The sequence below is a fragment of the Dendropsophus ebraccatus genome, chromosome 6 (genome assembly GCF_027789765.1).
Source record: "Dendropsophus ebraccatus isolate aDenEbr1 chromosome 6, aDenEbr1.pat, whole genome shotgun sequence".
NCBI lineage: Eukaryota > Metazoa > Chordata > Amphibia > Anura > Hylidae > Dendropsophus > Dendropsophus ebraccatus.
The window spans coordinates 18,006,891-18,034,271 of record NC_091459.1 but is presented as its reverse complement, the minus strand read 5'-3'; the positions used below and the strand labels follow the sequence as shown (position 1 = coordinate 18,034,271).

At 39.2% G+C, this 27,381-nt stretch overlaps 1 protein-coding gene across 4 annotated transcripts in view; it reads right to left on the bottom strand.

The window, feature by feature from the left end:
• ADGRB3 (adhesion G protein-coupled receptor B3) overlaps positions 1–27,381 on the bottom strand; it is a 669,464-nt gene that overhangs the window by 95,131 nt on the left and 546,952 nt on the right. For all 4 annotated transcript variants that reach the window (XM_069974585.1, XM_069974587.1, XM_069974586.1 and 1 more), the window contains one exon: positions 26,505–26,607. In XM_069974585.1, the coding sequence (XP_069830686.1) occupies positions 26,505–26,607 (103 nt within the window). The remainder of the gene's footprint in view (positions 1–26,504; positions 26,608–27,381) is intronic.

Here is a 27,381-nt window from a genome sequence, read left to right as displayed (position 1 = left end):
TGACGCGGCTCCATTGATTCTTATGGAGCCGCGTCACCGGGGGGGGGGGGGGGGGGAACGTCAAACTGGGGGCATGTAGGCCTGCCTCTAGTGCTTCAGGCTGGGCTGCTGCCCGGGAATAGACCCCAGGAAACAGTCAGCGGTTTGAAAAAAGGACTGCAGCACTGCCATCCCCATGTTGGTGCCATTCTATTGATGTAAAAATCTTTAAGCGATGTACCTGATGGTACATTCACTTTAAATTCAGTTAGTGTAGATTTACCAACCACATCTGTTGGTAGTCTGTTCCAAGCATTTACTACTACTCCTTCTATTACTCATTACTATTTATCTTCTTAAACCTTATATCAACTGTCAACACATTCAAATATTTAAATTGTGCACTTCCTTTCTTGTTATTCCTCTAGAACAGGGATAGGGAACCCTTGGCTCTCCTGCTGTTGCAAAACTACAATTTCCATTATGCCTGGGAAGCCGAAGCTTTAGCTTTGGCTGTCCAGGCATGATGGGAACTGTAGTTTTGCAACACCTGGATGGCCGAACGTTCCACATCCCTGCTCTAGTCGAAACACCAAATAATCCACCTATTAACACTGGGTGAACTGTGTTCATAAAGCAAGGTCGCTAGTCCAAGCTAAATAACACCCAAAAGTACAAACACAGGGTACAGAATTTTACACACAACAATGCAGTTCGTAGAAATAATGTGAACATCACCCAAAGTGCACAGACCTACAGTATATGCAGTACACAAGGCGGGGAGGCTGCCCAACATGATTGCGGTGTCTGGCAGCCGCTGCCGGGAGAGGTGAATGCTATCACCACTCGCTCTGCTTCTAGCACAGTAAGCAGCAATAGCATACACCACTCACAGTGCATCCTATGGACTGTGCATAAGAATATACAGTACACAGGGAACAAATCCTGCTCAGTATAGTGCAGTGTTGCTTGACGGCACTAGAACAGAGGAGGGGATCGGGCATTTTAGCCCTGCAGTTCCCGACACAAACGGTGATTGCAGCAGAGGGGCAATATCGCCCCTTACTGCTGCCTGGCACCAGAAATATGTTTACAAATTAAAAAAAACTATATATTTTTACTAATATACCTTTTTTAAACCAATGTAAAAATGTTGTCAGTCTCCGGAGTACACCTTCAAAAATTATTTCATAAGTTTAGGCAAAGTAACTGTTTATGACAGGGAACCTTTGTCCCTCCAGTTCTCAAAAAACTACAATTCCCATCAGACTTTGGCTGTCAAGGCATGATGGGAAATGTAGTATTGCAACAGCTGGAGGGCCAAAGGTTCCTTTCCCTGATTTATGGAGAAGCTGAGCATTTTCTAGACCTAATTATTCTTGTATATTTTTTGTTTTAATACAGTTGGTGATTGACTTTATTTTATCTTGTAAATCCTTCCACTAGAAGTCTAAAAGAAATTGAAATATCCACTTTTCAGTATATTACTTCTCTTGTGAGACTTTTTTTTTTCTTCTTTTTTTTGTAAATGGGAGTATTATACACATTAATGGCTTTAAAAAATACAATAATCAAACTGGCACTGCTTGCTATTTTAGACTCTGATTTCAACTCCACTGCTAATGATATTTAAAATGTATTTTAGCTGATCACTTTAATGTAAGCTGAAGAATGTATTTACCATAATTGCACAAGTCGTACATTACCCTGCACTGTAGGTCAGCAAGCATGAGATTACACTAATTGATAGGTTGAGAATATGAGTGTTTTGCTGCAGCTCATGTTAATGCACCATCATAAGCTTGTAACACATTGCATTTAGAAAACAGCCAAAGTACTATGATAAACATTATTATAAACAGGAAAAAAAGACAATTGGGTTGATTTACTATAAATTTGATATATATATTTTTTTATATTTTCTGTTCTCTTACCACTAATTCTTTTGAATGACCATTCTACTTGACATTATGTGCCTAAGAGCTTCTATTATGAGAGCATGAGCAATCTAAAACCCATGCCTGACAAGACTTCACTGCTGGAAGTCTAATCTCCAAAATGTCAGCCAAGGCAGAAGAGCTATTTACTTCTCGCGCATTAGCTGTGATATGCCCCATCAAAAACTCTTTAGAGTTCCCGTAATTCCCAAAACGTTGAACTGAAACATGGCAAAATATGTAAAACAAGGTAAAATTTAACAGGATAATAGTTGACATAAAAACTGAGAAAATGCTTATTGAAAACAAATCTTGTGTTAGCAACACTGGGTCACACTTCAAGGCAGATCGGTGTGTTTTTTCTTTCAATTTATCTATGACCTACAGCACTCTAAATGTGGCAAAGAAAAGCAGGGTTTATTAAATCTACATGCAACAAAAATATCAATGTGGTAGCTGCCTTGAAAAAGACTGTGAAGGGGAGCTGACATGTTGCTGTATAATGCCATGTGGACTTGACCCCTCGACGCCAGCAATACCTATATTTACTTTCCTGCTGCAGATGCCCCATAGGGCACAAACGTATATATACTTGCTGACTGTAAGGGGCTTTAGACATGTGGGGAGCTGCTGCAGTGTGAGCGGCCCCACAGACATCTGTGTCCCAAGAGCCGAGAATAATGACAGTCAGCTGCCATCCCGTAGTTTCCTGTCATTAACCCCTTTAGCGATTGCTGTTTTTAAGGAAGTCAGGGACATGTCAAACACCTGTCTTGATCACTTGTAATGACAGGCAGGGGTAAAATACTTACCTCCGTCCTGTCGGATCGGCATTCTGTAGGTAGAGTCTGCTCTCAGGCAGACTATGTACAGATCTCCGATAATGTTGACCTATGCTGTGCTATGCTATGGCATAGCATAGATCAGTAATTGCAATCTAACGATTGCATGTTTAACTGTAAAATAAAAGTGTAAAAAAAAGGGTAATTAAAAATGTTTATGAAAATATTTAAAAAAAAACCCTTATAAACCCCAATAAAAGTTTAATATACCTCCTTGCCCATTATAACAATTTAAATATGTCAAAATAAATAAATAAAAATAAACATATTACATATTACAAATTGTACCAAGCAGAATTGTTGGATCAATCGAAATATATTATTGTTCCCGCATGGTGAGTTGCATAAACGAAAAAAAAACAAGACAAAACCCCGGATTGCTGATTTTTAAAAATTATATATCAGAAAAAAATTATTGAACAGCGCTCCAAATTTTTCTTTTACACCAATATGATACCAATAAAAATTAAAGATCATGGCGCAAAAAATGACACCCCAACCAGCCGTGTAGGTGGAAAAATAAAAGCGCTATGGCTCTTAGAAGATGGGGAGTAACATTGTATTAATTTGAGCCGGACACCTGGGCACCAATGACCTCGGTCACCAAGGGGTTAATATTATTATTATTATTATTATTATTATTATTATTATTATTATTATCATTATTGTTATTAAGCAATGTGGTAGCTGCCTTTAAAAAAAGGACTGTAAAGGGGAGCTGACATGCTGCTGTAAGTTGCCATGTGGATTTATTAAAATTAAGTGTATTTCTTCACCACATTTGAACTGCTTCAGGATATACTGTATATATATATATATATATATATATATATATATATATATATATATATACTGTACCCAAAAGTAGTGCTGCTTTACTTTGCCTCTTATCAATCAATCAATCCATCATCTTTCTGATTTTTAAAAAACAAAAACAAAAAAAAACCGGTAAGATAAACTGGAGCAAAGCACCGCAGTTAACCGTAACCCTGCAACATTTTAATGGCATGCTACCTACCCTAAAGTGCAAAAGTCCATAGATTTTTAGCAGACTGTTTTAGCAAAATGTGTGTTTGCATTAACCTTCTTAAATAGCAGCATCCTACTCTCAAGGACCATTTAACCTAAACTGTCTGCATAGAAGTTTATTGCTAGGTAATGGCTGATGACTGTGTTTTATAAGAAGCCCAGGGCAATTGGCAATAGTAGAATAAATGACAATTTCACTTTACAGCTATTTGTTTATCTTTAGCGGAGGAAATAAAATTCATCCCTATAGTTTATATGTCATTCTGTGTAATTACCACAGGATGATGTGTGAGCTGTGCATCAATTAAATGAGCCATGTTCGGAAACCTAATTGAATATTTTCAACATTAAGTCCCATGTTCCATGCAAAGACATTCCCATTTACAGGCCAGCAGAAAGTATATCCTTTAAATATTTTTTTGCATATTATATTATGAATCATTATTTTTTTTATATTATATTATATTTGCTTGTTTTAAGTTGTAGATAAGGTTTCCCACAGCCACAGCAAAGTTGTGGTCCAGCCCCATCCAGTTATTTCTATTCAGTACTTCCGGTTTCTTCCAGCAAAATTAGGTGATGGTTATCTGAAATTGCTTCCATTTTGTGAAAAAATACTTCAGTTTTGAAGAGGTACTTAATGTAGAACATTCCAATTCCAATTGCTGAGCAGATGAAATTATCTATGTTGTCTGGGAGCAGCTATTTCAGACTGGTATTGAGCTGATTATAATGTTCCTCAATGGTTTATGAATAAAAAGTCCTGAGAAATGACTGCACCAGTGCACCAATGATAAATACTTTATCTCACTTGTTTAGAAGTTCAATAGTTGTCAACGAGTGTTTAATCAATAGAGACCTATCTTTCCTGATTTCTCCATACACATGAACACTAAGCACGACAAACCAACAGTCATAGCAGTAATTTATCTCTCTAAGAACAAAGGGGTCAGTGTCATAAACCACAGGTAGAGTTTGGACAGGGAAGGGATGGGGGAGACACTGACGATAAACCCCTAACTTTTCACCATCCACTGTCCCTGCCTACCTGTCTCGGACAGCCCTAGATGACTGTGGGCAACTGGGCAACAGTCCCTAACCCGCAATAAGGGCAAGATGAACAAACACAAGCATAGTCAAAAAGGCCAAGCTAAAAACCAAACGAGTAAGGTGATACAAGAGCAAGATCCAAATAGCGAGATCAAAGAAACAATAAGTCAGGTAACCAAGGAACAGTAGACAGAGAGCAAAGAGACAAGGGATACACTAGCATACTTTACAAGAAGAGACTAACAGCTAGAAAAGGGTTGATAATTCAAGAAAGTATAAAAAGAAGTTCAGGGGTCTGGTTCGGCATGTGGCTGGACTAGAGACCCAGAACCCAGGCTGACAAAGTGAAGGGTAAGTGGAAAAAGCTGAGTGTCAATCAAAAGCAAAACAAAGTTCCAATATTAAGTGGTCTGAGGAAACTACTACTACTAGGGAAAAGATAGGTGTGGTAAAAAAATCAATCACCAGAGCTGAGGGAATAGAGCAGTATCTAGACAATGTTCAGACAAGAACAAATTAAACATATAATCCAAAAACAAAACATGACTAAAAGCACAGTCTCGGCTGTACCCCATGACCATCGAGGTCCGATACCATCGAGGTCGGAACAGGGGTGGGCATGACATTCAGGTAGTTTAAATACAACACGTCTGATTCTCCCCCCCCCCACCCCACCCCCCAAAATCATTTGTCAGGGGTACATCAGGAGGCCACTATACACTTTAGACCAGTGCTTCTCAAACAGTGAGGCATCCCCTAGTTGTTGGTGAGGTCCAACTGAGGAGCCAGCTTTCACAAAACTAACTATGATCTGCACAGTCCTTGCTGTGCAAAAATCTCCATTTTAGCAACATTATTAATTTATTTCGTACTTGCTTTATTAGTATATAGAGCTTGGGACATGGGTGAAATTTAGCTCTAGCATTATTTCCAGATTTTAAATGGACTTTCACCACAGAAGGTGAGGCCCAGGCACCCTCTTGGTCAGTCTGGTGACGACCAGGCCTCACCTTGGTCTGTTGGGTGAGGCTCTAGTAGAAAAAGTTTGAGAAGTACTGCTTAAACAGTGGTCCCCTCAAAGTTAGTAGGTAGATTGACTTAAAATGTAAAATGAAAAATTTAAAAGATAGATAGATGATAGATAGATAAATAGATAGGTAGATAGATAGAATGTCCATAATACATTATTGCGTGTACAAGTGTAAAGTTTAGGTGTTCCCAAAATTGCTTATAGCCTCAGTCATATTTACAATTCACAAAAGTGCCTTTGAAAAATGTAGAAATTAAACATTTGTTAAATTACCCTAAATCAGAAATTATGAAATTCCACTAGTATACCAATCACTTCATATTACGCTAAGTCTAATCATCCCAATGGATTAATAGATATGACTCCCCGAATTATGTTGTCATGATCCAATTATCAGGCATCTTTTTAAATGACAGAACTTATCATCTACATTATGTCTCAAAAAAAGAATCACTGGTGGGTGGAACATACCCACATACCATAAAGGATCTTTGAGATCTTCTAGACTTGACTACCCCCCCCCCCCTTCAAATGCAGTTTTTTCTTGGTTTTTATTAATAGCATCACATAACATTGTTTCAATTGTGTTTAGTCATAGAAATCAAAAATAAGCAAGCAGGCCTAGTGTGTGTGTATGTATATATATATATATATATATATATATATATATATATATAAAGATATTAGGTAAAAAACAAATATTAACAAATCCTGACACTACTAATTATAAAAGAGAAAATAGTAACATCTATTACCGAGCCCACAAAATCTACATTGTTTAGTAATATAGTGTTCTCAGAAGGGGAAGTGTAGGTTATAAAGAGAAAACAAAATTAAACATTCTGCCCTGTAGCCAATATAGGAAAGTAGGAAGAGGGGTATAGTGTAAGAGAGTGTGTTCAGTGGACTGTATAATTCAGGAGGTTCTGAGTAATTCCCAGTAGTTTCGCCAGAGGGAACATATCCTACAGAAGTGATTACATGATCTCAGCTAACAACTTACTAATTCCTCCATTCTACAAAGGAAATCCACCTTTGTCAATTGGGTCTCAAAACTTAGAGGATCGATACAGCACTATGAAGCTGAGATCAGAAGTTCAGCAAGTGTGAGCATTTGGGTGTCCAGATTAAATTTCCTCCGGCGAAAGGAGAAATGTGAGAGCTAGAGTAAAATTAAAGAGCCTGAAAAAGGCGTGGATTGTCTTGAGACCTTTTTAAATGGGGACAGGAGTCCCGATAAGGTTTAATGGAGCAACATGTTCCCCAAAGATGTGAGACAGTGCCAGGTCCTTCTCGCCAATGCCAGCAACAATTAGGTTGAATCTAGAAAGCCATTCTGAAGTTCTATACCAGTGTTTAGTTAGTTTAAAAGAATTCTCCTGTTCTCTTAATCAGGAAGGGATGACAAGAGACGGAATTCTAATGGAATCTTTCCACTTGTGCATACAGAAACAAGCACTGGGGTTTCATTAGATGTAGCCAACAACAAAGATGGACTACTCTGTGAGGTAGTGAAGGATCAGGTAATCTCAGACCTGTGCTCTGTGGTCTGAGAATAAAGAGTCTATATGGCAATTTGGATCTTTTACCTGACCACAATATTTTTTGAAGATCTGTCTAGGTGATATAAACTAAAAAACAAGGTATAGTCACCTATTCCGGTGCCGGCACAGAGCCCGCTAGCTGTCATCTGAGCTCCCAGCTGGCTACATCACGACCCGGCCAGTCAATGACTAAGATGGGACACCACTGCAGTCACTGATTGCATGAGCGGGCTAAATCTCACCAGTCTGTGACATGGATCCTGGGTCCGGGGAGAAGATGTCTGGGTCTGGGAGCTCTGTGATGCAGCGCAGGCACTTGGAGTGGTAAGCATAGTGCCTTTTTTTATTCCCTTCCCTACCTCCTGCCCATAATGATTTCTACCCCCGGTCCTTTAAGATAATTCTTCCTACCTATCTGAAGTATTATAGGTAAGTTAACATATTCTAATTTATTTTTTATTTTTTTGAAGAAGTGAAAGGTCGCTAGCGGACAACAAATATTATGGTTTACTGCAGCTGCAGGGGATGGGAATATCCTGTATGTAGGCATCAGGGTGGGGGCAGGGGTTAATTAGAAATGGCTGGGCCCATAGCAAACTTTTGAATGCCCCCCCATGCAATGTCCAACTCTTTGTGTATAGTTATCCACAAAATTGTAGTGTAGCTCAACCCTTCCCTCAGTGAGCCGAGGTTAACCAAGTTTCCCCAAGTCACCAAGTAGCCAATAAGGGAAGAAATAGCAACAATGTGTTTGGTCCTCAAAGAAGTGAGTATAGGAATTGAAAGTAAACCTCGGATGTATAAAAAGCACGGATATCTCTGTTAAAATTATACTTTCAAAGGGCCCTTTTGGTGAGAAACAACAATGTAAAAATGATCATGCAAGCATCCCCAATAGATTAAAATCAACTCTGTGGACTTGCTATAGACAACACAGCTCTAAGGAATTACTAGTCCCAGCCAGCCTTATCTGCCACTGGGGACCTTAAATCGAGCCTTGACTATGTCAAAGTTCTGCGACACTAAAGGTCCCAGCCGACCTACACTGGTCCAGATCTCCACAGTGGTCCTTTGGTCAGGTCCTATAGATAACAAGGTTTTGTGGCACTACAGGTTTTAGCCAATCTGATCTGTGGGTATGCAATGAAAAACAGATACTGTGTACAGAAAGCCTCCTGCCAGAGCATGCCAAGGAGAGGCATGTAAAGCTGCAGCGAATGTACCAGCGGTACATCACTTTTCTGTTTTTAACATAAATAGACTGGCGCCGGTCTATTATTGGAGGTGAGCCGACACACCCAGAGAGAGAGAAAAAACCCTCCCCTCTATAACGCTGCGCCATTAGAATCAATGGAGCTGCGTTATAGAGGGGAGGGAGTTTCCTCCCACTGGGGGCTCACCCCCAGTGCTTCAGGCCGGGCTGGTGCTCAGTAATAGACCGGCGCATTGAAAGGTGCATCATAAAAACATGTTTATAAATAGGTGGCCTGGAAATCAGTTATTAAAATGAAAAGCCTCTGGCATAGAATAGATGGGTATGCAAACATTTATTTTAAACAATAAAATGTTATTGTAAGTTTATTCCTTCAAAGTAACAAAAAAAAAAGGCAAAACACTAAAGATCCAAAGGAATTGTCAGAGTGTATTGTGAAATGACTGGAACATTTACATTACAAACAGCCCACTACCTCCAGGCTAACGGAATGCCATCAGTCTTTTGGATTTGTTAGTACATGGAGTTTGTGGAACATTATATTTGCTTCTGGAAAGGCTTAAAAGGCAGCACTGCAAATCTGGTTGGATAGGATGTCATAACTGCTATATATAATGCAAATCATTTCATGATTGCACACTGCTTTGTACATTCTGATTCAAGCCCAATTTAACCACCAAAATAAAAAGACTAAAATCACTTACTACTTTTCAATGTTAAGACAGGAAAAAAGGTCATCACTGGGTGGTAAAGAACTGGTGGGCTTTATTTCTTACCATCACTTACCATCAAACAATAGAAGCAAAGAAAACAAACAAATTAAAAAAAAACAACAAATCTCCTGCAGCACATTTTAACTCTGCAACACACTCTATCCTGATTGGAAGATGTCCATGGTTTTCATGAGATTTTACTCCCAGACTCTCCTGGCTCTCAGAAGTTTCCTTCTAATTAAAGATATCAAAATTTGCTGCGAATCACGCTGTCAATTTGCTTCATTCTGCGAAGCAAATTTTATTTGCAAATTTGCAAATAAAAACCAAAATGGCGGCCGCACATGCTGTCTGGAGCATAACTAGACGGGAGGAAGGTATTAACCATAATCCCTAGCACCTGATGTCAGCACCTCCCCCTCCATATAAAGAGGTTTGGTAACAGAGGAGGCCAGTCAGCTGTGTGTGGAGGAGAGAACATGATGGAAGCAGGCACTTAGAGCAGAGCAGGGAGAGACTAACAGGGATATAGCGACAAAGAGGAGAGGAATGGCAGAAACTGGATGACTGACTGACTTTTTTTTTTATAAATTTCCGATTTTTGACACTTTTACATTTATAGTTTTAATAAAAAATCACAGAAAATTCACAAAGCTCTCAAGATGAACTTCCGGCTGTTTCGTTCATCTCTATTTTTAATCCCAATATGGTCACAGACACAAAAATATTGAGAGTAAAAAGACATTTCAGAGAGTGAGGAGAATCTGGAAATAAAATCTAATGACAAACATAGAAGCCCTTCAATCAGCAAAGAATGTGTTGCATTCATTTATGTCATTCCACATTACCTAAGGAATGTGCCCATGTATTCTTTTATATTCTCTGGGGTTGAACTATTACTAGTATGCCCTTGTACTGATGTACCTGTTATATTGCTATCATTTTGCTATTATCAGTCAGCTATGTTTTAGAGCAAGTACTGCAAGTAAACCAGTTATCCAGCACTACAAAAAAAAAAACATGGTCACTTTCTTCCAGAGACAGCACCGCTTGGAGCTTAATTGCAAACCACAGCTGATCTAGAGACAAAAGTGGTGCTGTCTCTGGAAGAATGTGGCCATGTTTTTGTAGTGAAGAACCCCTTTAATAAAAGCATAGAAAAGAAGACTGATAGTTCTTAATAGCAGACACACACCACCATACACAGAGGCACATGGATTTAATATGGCACTGCAGTACGCTATTTAAAAAAAAAAAAATTAACTAGTCCTTTTATTATTGTGCAAATGAGACTAGTCATTGTACCAATACAGAAAGTAAGTATATATTTCTCATACAGTTCATTTTTAAGAAATGCTTGTATATTAGAAATATGTTACATTTTGCATAGTATATAATCATTGTAGACTTATTTATCTAAGTATAAAATCCTTTTTAGGGGGTAGATACTTTCCTTGTCAAACACAGTTTACAACAAAGGTTACTGTCCGTCAGTAATGTAAATTGTTGATCCAGGTATCTGTCTACTAATCATTAAAGGTCGGGCACTTTATGGTGCTTTAGGTTTTTGCCATTTATCATATTCTTTGGCTTTTTTTCTTGTATCAATCCGACTGTATACCAATGTTGACCATGATGGATTTTATTTACTGCAGGTCTTTTTTTGCAACTCACTAACTATGTAACTACTCCCCAAGTGCCCAATGCCATTTGTTCTATTTGTCTATTGTATTTTTAGTCTCTAAATACTCTTTTACAAAAGACATAGAATCCCAAGGTGAATGCATACAAATCCATTGTTTCCTATAATACACACAATTCATTACATTACCTACAAAAACATGCAAAGTACAAACCCACGCAATGCACTGAATTGACACTTCCATGTTGGCATTGACAGTCACATGCTGACTTCTACTGACAGTCACACAATCACAGCTAATATAACTTACATAAACACCTCCAATAATTCCATTTAAGAGGCTGATCTGACAAAAAGAACAAATATATCGTCTTCTTAGGGTTTTATTTACCCACCATCAGCACTAGGCAATTGGATAATGAGATGGGTCATTGACTGATTGATTTTGCCATAGTTGGCATCAGGAGGAAAATTTTCCCTCTTTGTATAAGCCAAATATCAATGACTCCTTAGGTTCCGACTACGACCCGATCATTTTAGTAAACAAGTCACGATCTGCTAGATGTCCATATAGCCCTTGCCCAAACACCTGACACATTACCTCTCCTCGCTCCCGGTCTTCTCTCCTATGCTCCGCAGCTTCCCAAATCCGGCGGCAGTAGCGTCTGAGCAGCCTTCCAGCTGACAGGCCGCTCAGCCAATCAGCGGCCAGGCATAGCCGCAGGAACATACCAAACAGCAGTCGTTGTTTATACACTATGGGGGACATTTATGAAGTCCGGCATTTTTTACGCCAGGCTAACAATTGTCCCTGCAGCTCCACAGCTCAGGGGATTTATGTAGAGGGGCATTGCCTCTACATAAATCCCGATCGCACGGAGCCACTCTGTGTGAAAATATTGAAACCTACGCCAGCTCAGATAAATGCGGCCGCACCCCCCGTAATGCCCCCTCTCCACCCCACTGGCGAAGGTGGCACAGATGGGGCAAATGCGAAAAAAAATATTCACCGCTTGCGAATATTTTTACGCCAATTTGCCCCATCTGTGCCAAAAAAAAGCATTTACGCCTTTTCATACATATCCCCCTATGTGAACATAGCCTTAGGCCATGTTCCCACTTTGTAAGACACCGGCTGTTCCATGACCAGGACGGTGTCAGAAAAGATCATCCCGGCCGGTACTGCAGTACTGACCAGATGATCTTTACTGAAGCTGAATTCGGATGTAGGCGCCTCCATGCGCGTCCGCATCCGAGTTCCCCGTTGCACATAATGGAGCGTGCGACCGGAGCCGCCCGCTCCATTGTATGCACTGACAGGTTTCTGTGGTACCGCTAGGAACCCCCAGCCAGAGTGTATACTATGTGTATAGACTCTGTCCGGGATTCCCTCAGGTGCAGCACTACGTAAGTACCGTAGTAATCACTGCGGTGATCAACAACGGCCGCGATCACTACGGTACTTACATAGTGTAAAAATAGCCTAAGGCTGTGAAAATGCATAATGCTCAACCGCATACAGTGCTTTTGAGTAGCCCGATACACAAGCAAATACTATACTCGATGGAGCGTCTCTACTCGTCTCTACTATTGAACCATTGCGACGTCTATTTTCATATGTGAAAGAAATATTTACACTACAGGATACAACAGTTTTATTATTAAACTGTCAGATATATTATAATATATTTCAAATCCTGCCCTCAACAATTAGCATCAGTTACCAGAGGATTTAGGAGACTTATCAAAAATCTCTCAATCCACATTAGAGCAGCATAGTGAACCTCGTTCTACTTCTTTCAGTAGCCATATTTCAATATTCTTTTGAAGCACCAGATAATGAAATGTCTTCATTCTGTCCACAAGACCCATCTAACCTCTACAAACTGAACATTTTTACATTTCAAGAATTCTATCAGTTTAACAGCTTGAGGTATTTCTATTACAAAGAAAGGGAAAAAAAAGTGGAGTTTTCCTACAGTGCTCAGTAACTCTTAAAGAAACACTCATTATGCACAGTGCTGATTGAATACAAATGCGCAGATTACTTGTGCTGAATTTCCTTTCACTCTGCTCTTCTGTATTATCATATAATTACTATACTTGGATGACGTGCAACTGAAGACAAGCTGTGACCAGCTACATCCTTCAAAATGTTTCCAAAATTTAACAAATAGTCTGATAGATCATTGTGACTTTCATCTGTCACTGTAGATGGCTCGATGCCGTTTTTTCTGTTTTGTCAAATATGTTGCATTTTAAAAACACTTGACAGAAAATAACAGTTTTGCTATTTTTCAAATGAAAAAAAAAAAAAGTGCTGTCACGACAACTGTGAATTTAAGCAAATGCTATATAACATGATTAAATAAATAAATAAAATAAGAAGTAAATTTCTGACTTATTTTTTTTTAATGAAAATGGATAGGTGGCCTTTGAATAAAAAATGAATAAATACATGGCATGTTTATGACTATGCTTCCACAATGGAAAAATAAGGGCAAATAATGGCCATTGTTGCAAAACAATGGCCGTTATTGATAATCATGACCATTAATAATTTGACCCTTATTTTTTACAGTAACGGCCGTTACTGAAGATCAGGTACTACAGTATAGACCGGATGATTTTAATTTCTGGTCAGTTGGGATGCGAGTGCACATGTTTGCGCCTGCATCCCAATTCACCGCTGCACACAATGGAGCATGCGGCCGGAGCCACACACTCCATTGTGTGAACTGACATGTCTTGTGCGGTCACTATTCCATGAATAGCGGTTGCAAAAAAACTCAGGCCGTGATTCCATTCATTCCAATACAGTGTATGTTTTGTATAAATGACTTCCATTTTCGCCGGGATTTAACTGACCGCAATGGCAATGCATTGAAGTCAATGGGAAGACAGACGTTTCTACCGCTAACATCAAAATAATGAACATGATCATTATTTTTGGACGTCTTTTGCAAACAGCGGACGTTTTTTATTAGTAGTTCACACAGTTTTACTTTTGTCACCGTTCTTTCTCCGTTTTTACTATTAAATTCAATGGATTTTTCAATTAAGCCGCACCCAAAGTCCAATTAGTAATCCCAAACTAGCATAATGTACCAACAGCTGTCATTGTACTAAGGGGAGGCAAGGCTGCTAAATAATGTCCATTATTTTAGACTCAAAATGACGGACATCATTTTTAACGGAGCTGAAAAAGGTGTGAACATAGCCTAACTCTCTATGAAATATCAAGAATATTTAGTATGACAGTTTAGTACTAGTATTGCTCTACAAATGCTTAGAGGTGACTACCCAAAGTAAATACAAAATGTTATTTGTTTGCCTAAAATGTGTGTTACATGTTTCTTTTTACATCTTCATTTTATGGTGAGATATGATTGCTTAAAGCTGTTTGCAATCAACGTCCAAAAATAATTGACAAGATCATTATTTTGACATCTGCGCAGACAACGTCCATTATTTTATACATTGTGTGCACTGGACGTCTGTCATTCCTAGTGCATTGCATTGAAGTCAGTCGCATTGCGGCAAAAACAGACGTCTTTTTTAATAAGAAAAGTCAGACGCCTTTTCTCTTTTTTGATGTTGTGGGAAGCCAGCCTTAGGGTCCTATTACACGGAGCAATTTTTAACGATTAACGACTGACGATAATTGATCACAAACAAGATTGTTTATCGTTAACCTGAAATCGTTCACCATATTACACAGAACGATGGTCGTTAGTTACGATCGTTACTATGATCGTTATTGCGTTCGGTACTATGATCGTTTCTTCCTTCTGATCCCAGCAAAACAATAAACAATGTGCAATTACACTGAACGATTAGTGAACAAATGTGGAACTTGAGCGAATGAATGTGGAATTACAGCGAAAAAATTGCGATACTTTTAGGGTCAGATCTAAATCAACGATCAACGACATACGAACGATTTTTTTGATCGTTGCCTGCAATTACACAGAACGATTATCGTTTAAATTTGAATCTAACGATTTTTCGTACGATAATTGTCCCGTGTAATAGGACCCTAAGTCTTCCCAAGCAAGGTGCAGATCACCTGTTCCAATTAGTATAAGTGGCAATAGACATCACTGCTTATCTCATTTTGCCCACTGACAATCCTTTTTATGCTATCTGTCTGATCAAACTGAAACTTTTACACCATTTCTTAATACATTTGTATAAGATATATAAGACTAAGGCTTATCAATGTCACTGCCATATTTGTACGGTACCACCTTTTTTATTTTTTTGCAAAAGATTACATAAGGACAATTTTAGCAAAGTACCATTTATCTTAAGGCAATGTAATGCTAAAGCCAGCACAAGTCAGATAACTGGGCCAAGTACCATAAATAAATGATACAGTTGCGCACTAAACAGCTTATACGGCATTTTACATAATTACATTTGTTTCTATCTTTTATGATAGTCAAATCACTTGATGTGTTGGATATATAAAGTGCGTGTGTGACCACCGACAGCTGTTACTGAATGTAAATCTGTTGATATATCTTATTACACACTAAATGTCAGCAGATAATGTCTGAACAATCTTTAGAGTCTAGGAACATTCATATAATTCTTTTACATTTCATATAATTTAGGGGGAAGATATATATATATATATATATATATTATATATATATACACATGCACACAGTGGTGCCTTGGATTAGGAGCATAATTCGTTCAGGGACTGTGCTTGTAATCCAAATCCACTCTTAAACCAAAGCAAATTTTCCCGTAAGAAATCATAGAAATGCAGACAATTGGTTCCACACCCCAAAATAATGATTTTTTTTTATTCTAAATAACATGTAAAACAAATGAAACAAACATTCAGAAACAGCAGAATCTGTGATATTATAGGTTACTGTACAGTAATGGAGAGGATGGGAAACACAAGGACTAAGAGAGACTGCAGGGAGCATGAAGGAATGAGCAGGGCAGATGTGGACACAGTATAGCAGCACTCTCTGTCCGGGGAGAGAGGGGTTACAGCTATGAAGAATTCACCTCCACAGTCCTGTCCCCTGATGCAAGCCCCAGCCTGAAGTGGATCTGCTAGGATTTGGAAGGTGAGGGAGACTTCTTGGGTCAGAGTACAGTGCTGTAGACCCCGCTATGCAGACCATGACCCTCCCCAACTCCCCCTCCCACCCAGCTCTTAAACCAAAGCAATACTCTCATACCAAGTCCCAATTTAAAAAACTGTGAGCTCTTAAACCAAGTTGCCACTATATATATATATATATATATATATATATATATATATATATATATATAATTGCTTGTGATAGATGCAGTTATACAGTAGTTCTAAAATACGTCATAATAGGGCAATTGATTTTCATTCTAATTTATTACATGAAGAAAGAATCATTAGCCTTTGAACATCATTTACCAAGATGGCCATAAACATCATAAATCATTCTCCTAACTAACTGCAAGGCACAATCTTAATTGAAGAGAAAAAACTTTATTTTTAGCTCTTATCACGCATTTCTAAAGAAAATGATATCCTGAAAGAATACCAGCAGTTGTACACATATCCGCTATAATCCCAGAGAGGCTTAGGCTTGTAATCCCATCCTTTGTATTGATTTCTAAGAAAACCACCGACTGCTCTATTTTAACACCAAAATGCACTTTGTCACCACCCTGAACGGTCCAGCGTGTTCCGGGTACATTTAGAAACAAACAAATCTCAACCTGCTGCTTAGTAGTGAAATGTATACTGGACCTTCACATGGCTCCGATTTCACAGAGGCGCGTTCCATCGGATTCTGTATATATGGAGGTAGTACACCAGGGAATAACGGCTCAGAGCTGTTTCAGATGCTTAACTTTACTAGCCTTTAATGTATATGTTGAAGCAATAAGCTATGTTCCAAGGATTTTTTCCTGGTCCGTTTATAATTTTTTCAATGATGGCCGTCATTTCGCTGTTTGGCCGCCCCTCATTGCAATGACCGCTGTTGGTACATTATTCTAGTTTAGGTGGACTGATTGCCCTTCGGGTGTGTCTTTGGCTATGTTCCCACAACGTTTCTCTTGTCTGTTCATAATTTTTAATATGAAATTCGATATTTTGAGTCCAAAATGACGTCCGTTATTTTGAGGATTGGCCGTCCGTCAGTGCAATGACGGCTGTTGATATATTATTCTAGTTTAGGTGGACGGATTGGCCCTTGGATGTATCTTTAATAGAGAACTCCATTAAATTTAAAAGTAAAAACGGAGAAAGGACGGTGGAAAAAGAAAAACTGTGTGTGAAAAACTAAAAAATAGCATCCACTGTTTGCAAAAGACGCCTGAAAATAATTGTCAGGATCATTATTTTGATGTCTGCTCAGACAACGTCCGTCATTTTATACACTGTGTGCATTGGACATCCGTCATCCCATTGACTTCAATGCATTGCAGTCAGTTAAATCGCGGCAATAACGGACGTCTTCTTAGGGTGCCTTCACACCTACCGTATCGCAGCAGAAAATCTGCTGCGGATTCGCAGCAGATCCGCTGCAGATTTAACTAAATGAATGAACACAGCATTAAATACGCACTGTCAAATCCGCTGCGGATCCGCAGCAGATTTGTAAGTGAGGATTTGATGCTGTGTTCATTCATTTAATTAAATCTGCTGCGGATCCGCAGCGGATTTTCTGCTGCAATACGGTAGGTGTGAAGGCACCCCTAAATAGAAAAAGTGGATGGCTTTTTTTTTTTTTTTTGTTGACGTTGTGTGAACATAGCCCTTATGTGTGAAAGGGACAGTGAAAAAAGAAAAACTGTGTTTGAACAACTAAAAAATAACGTCCGCTGTTTGCAAAAAAAAAAAAATCAGAGAATAATTGTCATGACCATTATTTGACGTTCCCCTCAAAAGACGTCCGTCATTTTATACACTGTGGGCAAATGATGTCTGTTATTCCATAGACTTCAATGCAATTCATTCATCGATTAAAACGATGCACTAACGGACAATTTTTTAAAAAACAAAAAGTGGGCGCCTTATTCCTTTTTATAGTTTTTTTTTTTTTACTTAGTGTGAATATAACCATACTCAGACTTCATAGAGAATGGGAATGTTTGTGTTAGTAGGATCAGTCTTCATAGACCTGTCCATATACATAAAGTCAGAGTTGGCTGACCGCCTTTGATTAATTACATTCAGGGATGACAAACCTTGCGGTTTGCAATTAAGCTCCATTCACTTCAATGGAACTGAGCAGCAAAACCCCGCCCAAGCTGGAGACAAGAGAGGGGTTGTCTCTGGAAGAAAGTGGCCATGTTTTCGTAGCGCTGGACAACCCCTTTAATCCGTATTTTACCCCAACCCACCGAACCACCCCACATCCCACGAGACAGAGGAAGAGAAAAAAAAACCTCTAATACCATTAACTCAAACCTCCTCCAATCCATGGTCCCCAGAGCTTATAGTGTCTTTCTATGGCCTTACGAGATTTTTGCCTTGCCTAATACTCCTCATAGTTTTGGACCTTCTTGACAAGATTGTTCCATTCCTCAATAGAGGGAGCCCCCTCTCCAAACCTCTTTCTAGATATAACTATTTTGGCAAGCGATATTAACTTATTAATTAATGAGCCGACCCTTCGGTCGTTGTTGTACGCCCCTAAAAGGAACGTCCAATCCAACAACCAAGCCCAATATCCCTTCTATTTGTCTTTTCACTGAACTCCAGAAGTCTTGAAGAATAGGACATTCCCACAATAAATGAAAAAAAATCTGCATCCTCAAACCGACATTTGGGACACTCAGAATCAGTACGACACCCCCTCCTATATAGATCCCTGGGAGAAAGATATAGAAGTGGCTTTACTATGGATCTGTGTAGGAGCCAAATATTTAGCTGCACAATTAGATCAGATTCCATTTTTAAAAAAAGGGGGAAAAAAGGACACACATTTTGCTGTAATGTGACTACCTGAAGAGGGCTTTTTGTTTAAAAAGTCAATAGAGTTTTTCCACTTTTTTAGGACATTCTGTCAATTCTTGTTCCTTTTTCCTGTATACAATATACAGTATAGAGAGTGCTTAAATGCTGAATGTACTTAAAGTGCTCTTCTCGAAACCTTGAAATGGAATATATTACCTACATAGGTTTTAAAAATGAATACAACTCAATACATTTTTTCCACATTTTTGAAGATTATTGTATTATAACTATTAAGACTATGTAGAATTTTATTATATGTTCTGGAAACAGTTACATGGGCATTCATATTGCCTTTCTAGGAGCTACATCAACCATAGAAAACAAAAAATGGGCAATGTTCTTTGACTTTTAAGGGAAAGTGTTCTAGGCATGCTGTGTGACCTATGAAGAGGTCATTCTGCAAGAAGGGGTGGGCTGTGTGCATAAGCGGTTGTTAATGGTACATCTATGTTATCTGCCTCCACCTCTATGACATAAGATTTAATTACCTCCCATGGTAATCAGGCGATTATAACAAAACAATTGCTAAAAATTGATTTCTACACTACAGAAATTTCCAGCCTAATATTATGCTTAGTGATCAGACGTAAAGTAGTGAAATACAATACTGTCATGTGTTACTCCTTCACAGCTACAAATCCATTGTGGGTTTTCTAGGTTTATACCTAGAACCAATGAACTGATTTCATTTTCTGTAGATGTTTACAGGGTTAGCTTTCTTATCTGATATGCTACTCGGAACCGTGAACAGCTACCAGATCAGACCGCACACTGTTTGTTTGTATTCTGTACTCATATCTGTACCCATAAAGACACATAGGTCTGTATAGGAGCTCTTACTTATTGTTTTTTTTTTTTGCACTGGAACAATATAAAATGGCTAAAAATACATACACAGCAAGGATAATAGGATAATTCTCGTTTGGTCTGCACTTCATTTATTGACCAAAATCACAGCCCTTTTGCATTGTTTGTAAATAAGTATATTGATTTAAAGATATCAACAAATTCATCCAATAAAGAAAAGCCATAGAGATATTTAAATCAGTATCTGTAGATATTACTATGTTTATACAAGTAGCATGGATAAACTATACATGGATAAACAGACGGCACAGATAGATATATATTTTATATAGTAGATAATATAGATAATAGGTAATATACTATATAGTAACTAAGTGGATGTAACACCCAGTACCACCATAAAGGGTTCAAATAATTCCAACATACTGTGACCAAATAATAACAGCTTGATTCTTAAAACAATGTTATGCAGTACAAGTGCCAAATGTTTGTATAATATTGCTAAACTATTAATATTAAAGAAGAAGTCTGGCCATTTTAAAATCTGGCAGTCGGCAGGGGCAGGGGGAATTTGATAACCAGTAGAAACTTACCTCTGTTCCCTCGGTGAGCGTCAGGATTGATCTCGGGACCCCAGCCGAAGGTCATTTTCCCTCAAATTGTGATGATGTCACAATCTCATGGACTGGCTGCTCAGCCAATCAGTGACTGGAGCAGCATCCTGCCCCAGTCACTGACTGGTTGAGTGGCCAGTCCATCAGCCGGGTCGTGGTGTGTGCAGCGCTGGAGATTCTAGAGCCGGTGGGGGTCCCGAGGCCAATCCAACCGATCATCGCGGACTTGGGGAAAGTTAAGTTCCTACTAGTAATCAATTTCCCCTCTGCCCCTGCCAGCTGTCAGATTTTAAAAAGGGATGGACTGATCCTTTAACTTTGTCGTAATCACAAGTCTTAGGGTGCTATTATACGAAGCGATTTTTAACAATTAACAACTAACAATAAATGATCGCAAACGAGATTGGTTATCTCTAACCTGAAATCTTCTACCATATTACACAAAACAATAGTCGTTAGTTACAAACATTACAATGATCGTTCCTATGATCGTTTCCTCCATCTGATCCCAGCAAAAGAAAGAACAATGCACAATTACACTAAACGATTAGTGAACGAATGTGGAATTAGAGCAAACGATTAGCGAACGATTAACAATGATTTTAGGGGCAGATCTAAATCAACGATCAACGACACACAAAATATTTTCAATCGCTGCCTGCAATTACACAGGAAGATTATAGATTAACCCTATCGCACCACACTGTAAACTAACGTCGCTGCAGCCTATGCCTAAGGCTGCAGCGACGTTAATTTATGATCCAGGAGCTGCGCCTTTTTCATCCATGGCGGGTCCCGGCTATCACTAATAGCTGGAGACCTGCCGCAACTCTCAGCACCGGAGCCATGCCCAGTGCTAACAGTTAACCCTATAGATGCTGCGGTCAGCACGACCGTAGCATCTATAAGTCTTCTGACAGAGAATTCTCCCTCTACAGAGGGAGAATTCTTTGTCCGCTGTCCATCAGTGCTCTGCAACTTATCGAAGATACCCGATGGTAGCCATGGAAACCGGAAGCCTCAGGTTTCCGGTTTCCTGGCTACGGAGGCCGGCAGGAGGGCGAAGGGAGGCAAGGCAGGGCGAGCGCCCGAGAGCTCTGCCCTCTCCGTTCTCTCCATTCCGCTGTCACACGACTGTAAGAGCCTTAGGGGACAGAGGAGAGGGGGCAGACATAGGGACATCAGCTTATGGGATCATTATGATCCCATAAGCTGATGTCCTAAAACGACCTGGGCATTGAGGAATCAATGACCCCAGGTCGTGAAAGGGTTAAATTCAAACGATATAACGATTTTCCACACGATAATCACCCTGTGTAATAGAGCCCTTAGTTGCCGAATCACCTATGGTACCTGCATCAGTGGGAATGGCTAGTTCTCCCTGTGTATCAGTACGGGCAGCCCTTTTTCAGTGCCAAAAAAATTATAAAATGATGCTGCCATATATGTTATATTATGAAATGAACTGCTTCCCCTGTATAAACAATAATGCTGTTTCAATCGTGTATTTTAGATTTCAGGGACTGTAGAAGCTTACAGTAATTAGGGAATTTGTCACAGCACAGTAACTTTAAGTTTGTCTTTACTGCAGTGAATCAGAGCATGATCACCAATTAAAGCATTGTTACAACACAAGTGGGCACATAGCAAGGATTTGTGCTGTACGGGTCAGTTCACACATCAAAATGTTACATCTTACTCCTGTGGTCAAGTGAAAAACGCATTATACTTATTCTACTAATCATTAAAGCTCAGTTATTTCAAGTATTAAAACATGCATTATTAGTACACTTTGGGAAAAGTAAAATTTCATACCCATAGTAATTAACATCTTACCCGTCAGATACAAGGCAAATGTCCAACTGTGTCATAATATATTGATCTAAAGCACATACAAAATCAATTTCCATAAGTCATTAATAGAAGCAACATGATACATCAATAAGTGATAACATACACTCTGTAGAATCCTATAAAGAACAGCGGTCGTTGTGCCCACTATGTATTGCACAACGGCCGTTGTTCCCCTATGGCCGTGGAAACTATTGACTAGTCAATTATTTCCATCCTGCAGACTATGAACAATGGCCGTTGATCACAGTCCATTCACACAATGTATGGCCTGTTCTCATGGCCGTACATTGTATTGAGGTCAATGGTTAATTGGTGTGCAGGCACAACCAATTGTGTCCGCATTCAAATTAAAATAAAACAATGTTCATCCGGCCGATACTGCAGTAGACATGTCAAACACCGGCCATTGTTCTTACATAGTGGGAACATAGCCTAAAACCACCTGCTGCCAAATCTTACTGGTTGTCGCATGGACATCACAAGAAATCTAAGCTACCCTGTGGTATCTAGTATTAAAATGTTGCCAGCAGGCCTATTATTTACGTTACTTATGTTACAATGGCCGTGATTTCTGTGGTACTTACGTAGTGCTGCAGGCTGAGGGAATCCCGGGCGGAGTGTATACACTTAGGGGGGATTTATGAAGACCGGCTTACAAGTACACTGGTCTTATATTAGGCCACGCCCCCTTCTTCCCAGCAGGATTCATTAAGAGGCGCACGCCTCTTAGTGAATCCAGCTGGACGGGCGCCCAAATCTGCACCCGGGGTACAAAATACACACCTGCTTTCAGCAGGTGTAGATTTGGATCATGATTTACACCTGCGAGCAGGAGTAAATCATGATAAATGAAGTGCGGGAAGAGGCCACACCTCCTCCCCACCTTGTCACGCCCCCCCAAGCTCGCCCAGCCCACCCACTGGGCGAGCGGGGCATACAGCAGGCATATGTCAGTGACAAGGGGCAAATAGTATACACTCCAGCCAGGATCCATAGTGGTGCCGCGAGAAACTGACATGTCAGTTTTCTGCGGCCGCTATTCGGTGAATAACAGCCGCAAAAAACCCTGTCAGATCACACAATTGGGCGAGCGGCTCTGGCCGCATGCTCCATTGTGTACTGTGGGGAGTTCTGAATCACAACTCAGCAGTGCTAAAGATCATCCGCCCGGTACTGCAGTACCGGCCGGGATGATCTTTTCTGAGAACTGCCGGTCTCATACTACGTGTGACCATAGCCATAGGTTGTATCCATGTTTTCAAGGTCTACCTAGGGTTTCATCCAACTTCTACAGCCACTAATAAAATGCTGCATGCTTGTCTTTGGACAGACCCAAGCATGCTCAAGATGCGCTCTTCTTTAGTCTTTAAGGCTATGTTCTCATGACCCGTTAAAGACTGCAAAGAATGGCCATTGTTAAACAACAGCCAGAAATAATGTTCATGAATAGAGATGAACGAACCTCGGGCATTCTCGAGTCGATCCGAACCCGAACTTTCGGCATTTGATTAGGCATTTGAAGTTGGATAAAGCCCTAAGGCTATGTGGAAAACATGGAAATAGTCATTGGCTGTATCCATGTTTTCCAGACAACCTTAGAGCTTTATCCAAGTTCAGCAGCCCCAGCTAATCAAATACCGAAAGTTCAGGTTCGGATCGACTCGAACCCGAACCCGGTTTGCTCATCTCTATTCATGAACATGATTTCTGGCCAGTATTTGGGAACGTGGTTTATTGGCCAAACATGGCCAATAAACGTCAATCATGTAGTATTAAAAATATAAGACAAAGTATCCGGTTATATGTGACTTTCAACATCTAGAAAACAAAGCTTTATCTAGACAGTAACTCATTTACTGTGTAAGTGCTGTGAAGTATACATAAATTTAATACAAGAAGTTATCGCTCCATGATATCAAATCATTATGTCAACTACATTTTACCACATTGTAGATGACAAATGAGAACATTTCTTGGAAATGGAGTGTGAGTTCCACTGAAAGAATAAATGTCTTGCATTAATTTATTTTGTATGGCCGGCAAAAATTATTGCATGTGATAAAACAGTGCAGTAAATGTGGACATTTAAGTGAATTCTGTTTTTACAACCTTTAGATTATACCCCGCTATACCTGAAGCTAATTCCGCATTCTCCTCAACAGAACTGATAGACATGTAAACAATTTCCATCTATATATAGATCTGTATTTATTTAATTAATTTAGTAAAGTAAATATTTAAAGAAATACTCCAAAGCTAGTCCATTGTGCTTTGTCTCATCTACTGATGTCTACTCCAATCTCAATGACACCATCGTAATTTTATGGTTATGCCTAAAAATCAAACACCGAAATAAGGCTGGGTTCACACTACCTTTTTGCAAACTGTTTTTTTTCATCCGTTTTTTTGTAAAAAAAAAAACGGATGAAAAACTGATGCAGTTGTGTGCATCCGTTTTTCCATTGACTTCCTTCATTTTTTAACATGCACAAAAACGTAGTCGACCAAATTTTTGTGTCTGTTAAAAAAAGTGGATCCGTCAATGGAAAAATGGATCAAAACGGATGCACACAATTGCATCAGTTTTTTTTTCGTCCATTTTTCATCCGTTTTTTTTGCAAAAAACGAATGAGACAAACGGATTGCAAAAGCATAGTGTGAACCCAGCCTAACTTGTTGAGTAAGGGCCCTATAACACTAGACGATTATTGTGTGAAAAATCATTATATCGTTAGAATTTAAACTATAATCATCTGTGTAATTGCAGGGAACAATTGAAAAATCGTTTGTGTGTCGTTGATCGTTGATTTAGATGTGAACCTAAAATCATCATTAATAGTTCGCTTATCGTTCCCTGTAATTTCACATTCGTTCGCTGTAATTCCACATTCGTTCGCTCAAGTTTCGTATTTGCTCACTAATCGTTCAGTGTAATTGCACATAGCCCATTGTTTTGCTGGGAACAGAAGGACTAAATGATGATAGTAACGATCGCAGTAACCATCATAGTAACAAACGTAACTAACGACTATAGTTCGGTGTAATATGGTGAACGATTTCAGGTTAACGATAAACAATTTCGTTTACGATCTTTCATCGTTAGTCGTTAATAGTTAAAAATCACTTTGTCTAATAGGTCCCTAACTCTGAAACCACTTTTTGAAATGATCTTGAGCTAGAAAATGTATCTTCTATGTATCTGCATTTATTCTTCTGGGTGCTACCTGGAATCAATTAGAATTGTGCAGACAGATGCAGATCTAACAGCTTTGCTTAGATCTTATATTAGAATTCCAGCCGGCACTCTGGGAGTTTACATCCGATTACGGTATGGTGCCTGGTGTAATAACTGCAGCCCCCAGTGTGCAAATCAAAAGATCAAACTCTAAACTGCCAAGAGGCTGCTAGATCATCCTCCAATAACTTATTAGAATGTCTAGAACATTTGTCATTTCAGAATGAAGCCAAATAACAGTAGAAATGAAAATAAACTCCATTGCAAATAATATTTTTGGTATCTACAAATCATCTATAAAGATTGTATCACAAACCAACTAACATACAAACCGACACTATAAATAGTATTCTTTGAGATATTGAGCCTTGTAGAAAGTCATATTTATCAACTTCATACAGCAAAAGCTTTTCACTATTCCAGAGAATAATGGAAACTGCTTCCTTATCAAATAGAACATGCCAAACAAACCAACAAATGCCAAAACACAAGTAAACAACAGACATATTCAATGGATATCATTGTGCAGGTAAAGTCATATGGGAATATAGAAGCTGCACATTGCATAGACAATTAGGCTTGATTGAACAGCGGAAAAAGCTAGCTTTGATCAAACTCGCACCTAGCCGGACCTTCCGCATTTGATTCCTAATGCCTTCACGGTCTGTGCGGAAGGAGGAGACATCCCGGAGACCACCTGGAATTCCAGGATTCAGCCTAGGTGATAGGCTGTATCCCGGAATTCCAGGCGGTCCCCGGGATGCCTCTTCCTTCCACACAGACCGTGAAGGCTTCAGTAATCAAATGCGGAAGGTCCGGCTAGGTGCGAGTTCGATCAAACCTAATTTTTTCCCGCTGTTTCATCAACCCTATAGACAACAAGGATTTTATAAGTTTAAAAAATGAGGCCGTATAGATTCTTCTATGAGCTTAGTACCATATATTAAATGACCAACAACATATCCAACAACATTTTCATATACCGCTACAGGATGTAACTCAATCATTGAAGAAAAAAAAAAGTTAAATCTGTGACTTACCTTATTTTGTACTTGTGTTTGGCCCACAAGGATCAGAATGTTGGATGATATGATGGACAGGCAGAAGTTGATCAAAATAATTGACCGCTCAGATTTGATGTATCTGTTATAATAAAAGGGGAAATATTATTAGGAACCTATAGACTTCATGATTATATAGTCTGTATGGAAACCCATTGTAAGGGGGTAATGTAGTGTACGGAACAAAACAGGTTTAATAAAAGAGGTGAAAAATAAACACGGAAAGTAGAAGGTCGCAGTACAAAAACAATATATGATCCCCGTGCTCTTCAGTAGTTCATCCTAATACAACCCCAGCATTTCTTCTGACATGTCCTTTTTAATAAAAACTTGTATTCTTTGTAAAATCACAATGCTGAAATGCATTGTTGTGCCATTCCTTTGTGTTTCTAGAGATTTATGAAAAAATTGACAATTGAGTGTTACTAGTTGGGGTGTGTCTATACACAGTTTGATATCATTAAAGGGGTGCTGACAGTGTAGGAACACACCCCTTTGACAAGGAGAATAGTAACACCTAGTTGTCAATTTACTCTTAAATATTTGGGAAAAACACTAAGCAGCACAATGCAGAATTATAAAAAAGATGCACCATAAGGTTATGTTCACACAACCTAAGTTCCGTGGTAACAACGGCCGTGATTCCCACGAAACTTATGTAGTGCTGCCTTCTCAGGGAATCTTGACTGGAGTGTATACACAGGGTATACACTCCGGCCGGGATCCCTAGCGGCGCCGTAGAAAACTGACATGTCAGTTTTCTGCAGCCGCTATTCATTAAATAGCAGCCGCAGAAAACCCTGTCAGTGCACACTATGGAGTGAGCGGCTCTGGCCGCACGCTCCATAGTGTGCTG